At 36.4% G+C, this 9,660-nt stretch overlaps 1 protein-coding gene across 1 annotated transcript; it reads left to right on the top strand.

The window, feature by feature from the left end:
* The first annotated feature begins 1,931 nt into the window (after positions 1–1,931).
* Positions 1,932–8,917, top strand: LOC113232787 (BTB/POZ domain-containing protein 6-like). Its single transcript, XM_026467582.1, has 5 exons — positions 1,932–2,378; positions 3,064–3,268; positions 7,473–7,721; positions 8,181–8,361; positions 8,913–8,917. Exons 1-5 carry the CDS (start codon positions 2,116–2,118, stop codon positions 8,915–8,917), a joined length of 903 nt encoding a protein of 300 aa, XP_026323367.1. The 5' UTR covers positions 1,932–2,115.
* Positions 8,918–9,660: the final 743 nt, after the last annotated feature.

Genomic DNA, 9,660 nt, shown 5'->3' on the forward strand with positions numbered 1-9,660 from the left:
GGTTAAGTTTACCTAATTTCGGTGGCAATTTTTAATATTTGAATGTTCTAGAATATTATCATGAAGTATTTTTTATTTATTTCTGCCGCATGTCGGACGAGTCGTGGGCGAAAGCCACCACAAAATGGATCCCCAAAGACAGAAACGACCATAAGGCAGACCAAAGCGTCGATGGAGAGACGAGCTAGACGCGCACTTGAAAGATAGGACCTCAGTGGCGCATGGCGCAGAACAGAGGAGTATGAAGAGAAGGGAAGGAGGCTTTGCCCAGCAGTGGGACAGTATAGGTCTTCAAAAAAATAATTAATCTAGTGTAGTATCCTGAAATATTATTTAATATTTCACAATAATATACTCGAACATTTAAATAATAAAAATTGCCACCTAAATTAGGCAGAGAAAACTAATCTGAAAATTACCCTGTTATGTTACCTCATTTAGTGGAAAGTAGATTAATAGGCAACACGTAAGGGAAATAGTGTTTAGAAAAAAATGTAGGTTTCCATTATTTATTTCCAATATTGTCTGTAATTGAATATATTGTGATTGTTTAGTGTGTGTTGTTTTTCATTTTCTGTCAATCCTCTACCCGTGAAACTGAAAAGCTTCAATCGCCTACATTTCAGAAACTTATTTTGAATTTTTATAGCTTTCAAATTAACAAGGAAGTTTTAAAAGCGAAAATTAGCAATAAAATGTTGGTTTATTTTTTTGAGCCACCAAACAAAAGGGCTCCTAATCCACATTTTAAGCTATAACTTGAGCACGCCAGGTCTTCGTGAGTGATCATAATGGAGAATTCGATTAGTCCAATAAAAAACGCGGCCGTTTCAAAGTTGCGTTTTAGTATCCACGCTGAAATAAGCTTATTCCGGCGGCACCACTCTTCAATCTCCAGAACTACCGCACCAAGCCTAAATCTGATTGCACAAAATTTTTATATTTTTAAAGTTCTGTCGGAAGCTACTATAAAGTTGTTCTGGCAGCACCTTAATTCAAACACAACTTAAACTTTTTTAAATTTAGTGTACTTCACATTGACCTACCAATTAGGTCAATAGTACTTAAAGATGTTAAAGATAATAATTTTTAGTTTTCAATATAAGCAAATTCGTAAAAAAGCGCAGCAAAATACCATATGCCAATACTAAATCTATGATATGCCACGCAGTGTAAGTTTAGTGTTACTTGGTACTTGGTGTAACGGGCTAGTGTCCGCAACTCGACGTCAAGGCGCCTATTTTGCGAAGTTTAGTGTTATTTCCCCTTAGAGGATGGAAAAAAAATAAAATTCTCTTACGAGTGTATTTGTGTACACGCAATAATCTCTTACATTAATTATGAGGCCGGAGTATGTAAAAAATGTAGACGCCATTTCAAATAAGTATTACAAAAAAACAGACGATGTCAAACATCAAATGATCATAGAGGAGATATGCTCAGCGGTGGAATTCGATTACCTGCAGATTATTGGTGGGACCATTTCCTTGTTTTTCTTTTTCTAATAGTCACGAAGACATTGATGTATTATTGTTGATAATATCATCATTGACTTACAAATATCATATACCAAATCTATGGTTGATATGAAATCGGACGGTAAAAAAGTTTGAAGGTACTTAATTTGAGTAACTGGCCTTTACGCTATATTTCGACGACGACGACGACGAGGTCCACATGTTGATTATTTTCCATTCCATTCTCCTATAATACATTGCACTCCAATGTCCTTCATTAGCCACGAAAATAAAAAAAGTAACTGTCAAAACAAAAAATTGTTGAACTTGTTCAAGGATTCTTTCTATTTTATTGCGAAGATGCGAAGTATTTCTCATTCTCAAACGTTCTTACAGTATAAGATAAAAGATTTGTGTGTTGTGTATGAATTGGCACATACATATATCTTTGCTCTGATCGGTTTGAGTATAGATATCTAGGATATATGTACGTAGCTTTGTGTTCAGCTTATAAAATCGCTCTTTAGATACTTTAATGGACGGGGCAAGCTGTCAATAATCATCAATCTGAGGTGTTAAGCGAAGATATAAAAAGTGTAATACTTATACATTCCTCGTTGACAATAGTGAGTGTACTACGTGAAATAATAATAAAATAATGTCGCGAAGTGGAAGAGAAGATCAGTGGCAATTGGGCTGCGCGGAGTGGAAAAAACGCGGTGCTCATTTGCTAAATACCGGTCAGTTGTCTGATTGCACTTTTTCTGTCGGCGGAGTCACCCAAAAGGCGCACCGGCTGGTGCTAGCCGCGGCATCTCCCGTCTTCGAGGCAATGCTCTATGGACCCATGGTTGAGGCATCCAGCAACAATCCTATCACAATACCCGATATAGCTCCAGAAATATTTAAAATTCTTTTGGAGTAAGTTGTTTGTATTGTTATTTAATGCTTGCTATGTGAACTGATACATTAATTGGTCTACAAATTATACACTATATCCTTCTATCAAATGTGGGTCGTCGAAAGGACCCATATTTTCTGGCCCTATAGCAGCAGATATTAAAATAGAGCATATATTAAGATTATAATTTCCTAAGTTTAAAACTTAATCAAAAGTATTTTAATTGAAAAGTCATGTCATGACTATGTATTAGATAAAGGTATGAACAGACAACATGAGTCAAGATTCCACACAAATATAAATCAAACTTCAAAGTGTATTTAAGTTTATTTGGAAAGAGCAATCCAGTTCCAATCAAATCAGTTTCTCAGAGAAGTCAGCACAGTTAACTAATGTTCAAAATTATGTTTTGAGTGTAAAAAAAATAATGTTACCTATGGAATAAAATTAAATGATTATTTGACTTTAACAAATGTTACTCAGCACTCAAGCCGCCAAAAACTACAAAGTCAAAAAAATTAAAAATAATTTGTTGTCTTTTAGTAAAACTTTTTTGCTGTTATCTGCAGCATTTATTGTTTATGTAAGAGATTGCCTGATTAATATTCCTCAAGGAAAAAAGCAAAACAGGTACAACATTGAGTTGCATAAAACAGCCTGTTACACCATACCATCACATAAAGAACCAACACGATTTTGTTATAGGTACCTGTACACGGATGATATAAACATAGATTCATTCAATAATGCATACAATCTGTACTATGGAGCACAGAAGTACATGCTGCCACACTTAGCAACTGTATGTGCATCTTATATCTCCAGCAATTTGACGCCTAAGACTGCCTGCAAGGCTTATGAACTGGGACGTCTGTTCAGTGAAGAATGTCTCATGAAGGAGAGCTTAGAGGTATGACACTTTAATAAATTATGTTGTTTAGAAGGGCGATTTATATTTTAGTGCTAGATTCTAGTTAGATTCTAGAGCATTTCAGTAGTTAGTCATTATAATTTATTGATGTGTGCATAAAATCGCAGTATGAACAGAAGCAGTATGTATGTATGTAAACACTTTATTGTATAACAAAACTAATTACAATTTATGTTGTTAGTGCTTTGTAGAACAACTAAATGTGGAAGTCCTCCTAGACCAGAGGTTTCCAAACTTTTTGTCTTGTAGACCACATGACAAGATTTTTTTGTCTCCCTGCCTTTCTAATATGGATTTTTTTACAAACATGAATGTGTTTTTGATAGCTAACACAGTGATTTTGATAAATTTAACTGAAAGTGAGAAACTTTTCAAGAAAAACACATTTAAACAACAAGCAACAGCGACAGTTAGACAAAGGTATAAACCTCTAAATGGAAATGCTTCATAGGTAATTTATGTCTAATATGAAGAAGTATTATGTATGGTACATACAGTACATAGGTACTACCTGTTTAATGTGGATTATTCCAATGATGGAAAGCCAAAGTTTTAGTCACAACATGCTTAAATGGGTCCCACTTTCGTGGATGTATCTACATTAACGTCTCATACAATCGCAGTTATTTTTAACAAACTTCAAAAAAGGAGGAGGTTTCAATTCAACTATATATTTTTTTGTATGTATGTATGAGTACTCTGACATTAGTGAACAGGTTTTGATGAGTCTTTTTTGTTGGAAAGAGGGTACCTCAGGGTACCTCATTGGTCCCATTTAAATTTGAAGAAAATACACTACCTCTACGGTTGGCAATCTAGGGTATGAATCCCGTTTTGCGCACTTTCTGGTAACCAACAGATGAAATTCCATGAATTTTGAGGCCAGTTCTTTTTAAAAAAAATTTATTCTTTTTCAAGGACCCAAGGACCCTTGGAAGTTATTATAGAACACTTCGTTAATTATTGTCCCAGGCCATACTGCAATGTTAAATTTAGTTTTTACATCTGTCGTCATAAAAAGTTACTTACACTGCAGAGTGAATAAACATTCTTTTTTTTATTCATAATTAATTTATAACAGAACAGGTTGTATAGAATTTGACAGTAATATCATAGAATAATAAGACAAGTACGGTAACTCCAGACAAACGTAGCAACGCGGCTTCAATGATGTACGGCCGCCGTGTGCCGTGCACTGTTGCACACATTCGCATAACCTCGTATTGTACAGAGCCGGTCGTCGCCCGCGTCTTTCATTAAGAAATTTAAGCATTCGCTCGGTGTTTATCAGTGTTGGGCAAAATTGTATTGTTCTGACTATTAAAGATTGACAATTAATTAATTGTCAATTGCGAAACAGCAATTAACGATTGATCAATTGTTAGGTGCGAGAACCGCAATTAACAATTAATTAATTGCGGTTCTCGCAACTAACAATTGATCAATCGTTAATCGCGGATATCTACAATTAACAATTAATCAATTTTGAATATTTTCAATGTTTTTGATTAACAATTAACAATTAAAACTGACAATTATGATAAATTTATAGGGCATATGGGGGTGAGTTAGGGCGTGGGTTAGGGGGTCGGTTAGGATTTGGGTTGGGGGGTTAGGGTTTGGGTTGGGGGGTTAGGATTTGGGTTGGGGTGGTTTGGGTTGGGGGGTTAGGGGTGAGTTAGGTGGGGGGGTTAGGGTTTTTTTTAGGGGGTGGGTTAGGATTTGGGTTGGGGGGTTAGGATTTGGGTTGTGGGGGTTAGGGGTGGATTAGGGGGTGAGTTAGAGTTAGTCCCCCAACCGGCCCCCCAACCGGCTCCACAACCGGCCCCCATCCGACACCCAACCCCACTCCCCAACACAATATGTTATAATTATATTATAATTGAAATCAATTGCGACGCGTCGCAATTGATTTCAATTGAATTGATTTTTTAATCTGATTGAATTACTGATTGAAATTTAATTGATTAACGCCCCACACTGGTGTTTATAAATGGCATCAAATATTCGACATGTTTCTTTTTTTATAACACCAAATGACCTGATTGTAAGCGATACGCTTGTCCAGTTGCATTGCCAGTCAGAGCTGTAAAACACTAAGCTCTGAGGGACACTGCCACTGCGCCCGTCACCCTGAGACATAAGTTGATAAGTCCCATGTGCCTGTAATTTCACTAGCTTACTTACCCTTCAAAACCGGACCGCAGTAATGCCTTGCTTTGCGTCCGCTTGCTGTTTAAAAATGATATCAAATAGTCGACGTGTTTCTTTTTTTATAATACCAAGTGATGGGACGAACAAGTCGTGCGCCTGTTGGTAAGCGACACGCTTGTCCATAACAGTTGCACTGCCAGTCAGAGCTGTAAAACACAAAGCACTGAGGGGCACTACCACTGCGCCCGTCACCCTGAGACTAAGTTGATAAGTCCCACCATTCTCACCAAGTCTGAATGTAAAGAGGATCCCCTCTTGAAAGTGATGAAAATCCGATGAAAACCCATGAAAATCGAAGGAAATCCTCAAATTTCATAGGCATGTCCGTGTACGTGAGACGCACTATAAGTTTCCGGAATGAATAACAAAAAAAAATACTATAAATAGTCGTAAGTGAATTTATTGTTTCTCAAAATATTCTCCGTTAGCATTAATGCACTTTTTCATGCGAATGGACCAATTTTGATAACATTTATGCCACTCCTCCGTGACAATTTCTGAAACATATTTTTCATACTATTCGACAGCCTCTTCAGGTGATGAAAATCTTTGACCGCCTAACTGGTTTTTGATTTTTGGAAATAAATAAAAGTCACAAGGTGCCAGGTCGGCACTGTACGCGGGTTGGCTCATAAGGTCACCTTCAAAAATTTATTTGTCTGTTTGGCCGTGTGAGAACTGGCGTTATCGTGGTGCAAGATGATACGGCGTTTACGGTTATTTTTTGGTCAATCACTTCCGGCAAACAAATGGTCGTGTACCAATCCCTATTCATGGTACAACGATTGTAAAAAAGCAACAATAGGCACGTGTCCAGTTTTATTAAAAAAAGAAGCAATCATCCGCTTAGAGGCACTTTACACGCGTGTCACTTTGGTTTGTTTTGGCTCGAAAGACCCATACGCTCGATTGCTGCTTTGTTTTGGAATCGTAACTATAAATCCATGTTTTGTCACCTGTTAAAATTGACGCCCCTTCGTTGAATCTGGTAAGCAGTTTTTTGAGCCTCAGTCAAATTGTGTGGGATCCACCGAGAGCACAGCTTTTTTATACCCAAATGTTTGTGTAGTATTGATTGTATTTGACTCATGCCTAAAGATACCCGAATCTCATGGTAAGTCACAAGTCTGTCTGTTTTGATTATACGGCGCACTCGATGTTTTTGTTGTTCACTTAGGAAATTAGCCACTGAGATTCACATGACCGCGTTTGAACTCTGCAAACCAGCTATAAATAGTCGTCTTGCAAGGAGGTTCATCGCCAAAGCAGTTTGAAGCCGAGCGAAGCTCCGCTGAGCTGTTAAATTACACTTAAAGTCGTAGAAAATGATATTACGACAATTTTCACGAGTTAAATCCATGGCGATGCAGACAACCAATTTCTAAAATGACACCACAATGTAAAAACAAGTGACAGTCAGATGAAACAAACTGTATTCTTCAGCCAAAGAGTTCCATTTTCAAATGTTGTGATTACTTAAAAAGTATACTAAATATTGTTTATGTAAGTGGCCAGTTCCGGAAACTTATAGTGCGCCCTATGTATTCACCAATTTCTCCATCAATTGTGCACTGATTTTGAAAATTCTTTTTTTATTTGAAAGGGAAGATGATGATGCTGTTCCGGGTTCGTTTTGGCTATCACAAATTACTAATTATTTTCCACAAACAAAAGTTGACTTTTCCTTGACACAGTACATGTTATCAATATATTACCGTCACCATGACAACCAGAAAAGAAAATGCGAAATGTACAAAAGAGTCCGTAATAGTCCCATTGTCACCAAGTCCGAATCTGATGAGGGGGTCTTTCCCGGTCCGTTTTTTTCAAATTATAAAGTTACATATTAAAATGGTGTTTACAACCTGATACGCCGAACAGGCTGGAGTTGCCGTTCTCATCTTGTTTTACTATGGTAATATTTCATGTTTATTCTTTAAACGACATTAATGAGATTAATTGTTTACAGTTGATCAAAATAAAAACAAAAGAAGTGTTAAAAGACAACAGTATCCTGGATGTTCAGATAGAGACACTGGAAACAATATTTGCTCAGGAAAATCTAGACATCAACAGTGAACTTGACCTATTCAACGCGGCAGAGAGATACATACAGGGCCACTCAGAGGCTTCAAAGTCCAAAGCATCAAGTTCCAAGAGGATAGAAAGCGTGGTGTGCGTTCCACCATCTAAGAAGAGAAAACTGTCACGTGAATTGGTATTATTTTTTATTAATTTAGTGAATTGCTTACTTTTTACAAAAATAATTGAAAAGCTTTGAAACTACTATTATACTACTATTGTAAAGATTAATTTAAATGTTTGATAAAATTACAAATGACATTTTAAATGTTTATTGAAAACTATTATTTCTTTTCATAATTGTTTATGTATTTTATTTTAAATGTTTATATGCCTTCAATTTTTGTACTTAATCTTTGCGTCTTTCATTTATTTCGATACTAAAGCTCATTCCATGCTCGCGAGCAATAGAATAGTAAATAAATTTAGGCTATCAGCGCAAAACTGGTGTAACCCACATTTATGTTTTTTCTACAATATTACTTCAAATGATCATTTCATATTTTTCATGTTCATTTTTAATTTTAGCATCCGATTATATCCCGCCTCTAGTAGTAATAACAGGGTGATTAAGTAAGTTAGTATATTTTTATAGGAAAAGGAAAAATCTTCAAAATCAAGCAGTAAAAAGAAGTCCAACAGTGGCTCTGCAGACGACGTAGAGCCTACAGATATGAATGCATCTTCATCATCATTAGCAAAGTTATCAGACAGCGACTCTTCTCAAGAAGACAGTGAGTCTTCTGAGGATGATAGAGAAGAGAAAGCGCGGAAGGGTAAGTGGAAAGTTAAAAAAGTTGCTTCTTGTGAAAGAGTTTGTGGAGGTGCTGCTGGTGCTGGGGGCGTTCTGGTGGATTGTAATGGTGTGTAGCCTGGATAGCAGTAATAGCCTCTGCAGCCTCCAACATCTTATTTAGTAAATTTAGCAATTCAAACGTTGAAAGTCGAGTTTATAGATATTTAATCGGTTTTAACAAATATAATCTTTAAAATGTAAACTGTATAAATATAGCTAGTAAACGATTCAAAAAGATAAATAACGGTCTGTTCGCTACCGCGGTCGCGCAGAGAGTGACAATGGAAAGAAACAAAATCAGAATGCGAGGTAAAATAGAACAATTTTAAATTTAAATATGAGTAGAAGAAGAAAAAACGATACGATACGAATGCAGAGAGGCGACACAAAAAGGTGGGATGACGGTATACGGAGGTCACAACGTCACAAGTTCGTCCAGGGAAGTACCTACCCTATATTTTATATCATTGTACTTTACCTACTTCTACCGCCAATCAGTAATGTGAGTATTACTGCCTTGCTGTTTCGAAGGGTAAACCCTTACCCTTGTGAAATTACAGGCACATGGGATTTGTCAACTTATATCTCAGGTGACAGACGCACGATGCGTTCTAAAAGTTTGGCACTGCAAGTGTTATAGACAGACGTGTCGTTTACCACCAGGTCACTTGATATTATAAAAAAATCTATGATTAATTTTGCGTTTTATAATTTTCCTGTCTTGCAATCTTCATGTTTATGGTTTTAAAATCTTATTTTACATCACAAAAGATAAGCTCGCTGGTTTGGTTCGCCATCTAATATTCTTAGGATAGAGCGAAATACGTTGGTTTATGGAGACATGTTTATTGTTCGGTCTCCACAATATAAGTGACAAAGTAATGCAATTTAAAATAAAAGGTAAACTTAACTGCTAACCAAGCAATACGCATTGTAATTAAACTATAAATATAGTCTACCTATACTCTATACTACAGCTCAAAGCGAGTACAAATATTCAATTTGGCTGTAATTTAAACTTCAATCCGGTGCCCACTGTACCGAACTCGCAACGAGAAATCCATGGGTAATAGGTCCCCGATTCTACGAACACCTACCCATAAACTTGAAAAGTGATACAAGGGACAAAATATTATATACCCGACCGAACCCCTTTTATTAGACAGTGAATTCTACTGTGCAGAGGAATTTCTTTCGAAGAAATAGTAGTTTTGTTTGACATTGTTGTATGTACTACTTTATTTTATATTTATTATCTCAGAATAATAAATACTGTAGA

This window comes from Hyposmocoma kahamanoa, unplaced genomic scaffold (assembly GCF_003589595.1).
Source record: "Hyposmocoma kahamanoa isolate Upper Pololo Valley unplaced genomic scaffold, ASM358959v1 102, whole genome shotgun sequence".
Lineage (NCBI taxonomy): Eukaryota > Metazoa > Arthropoda > Insecta > Lepidoptera > Cosmopterigidae > Hyposmocoma > Hyposmocoma kahamanoa.

Bases quoted from the DNA above. Each gene is read 5' to 3' on its own strand.
- LOC113232787 (XM_026467582.1), top strand. From the start codon at position 2,116: ATGTCGCGAAGTGGAAGAGAAGATCAGTGGCAATTGGGCTGCGCGGAG. The intron at 3,269-7,472 runs GTATGACACTTT...AATTGTTTACAG, and splicing joins TCATGAAGGAGAGCTTAGAG to TTGATCAAAATAAAAACAAA. The intron at 7,722-8,180 runs GTATTATTTTTT...ATATTTTTATAG, and splicing joins GAAAACTGTCACGTGAATTG to GAAAAGGAAAAATCTTCAAA.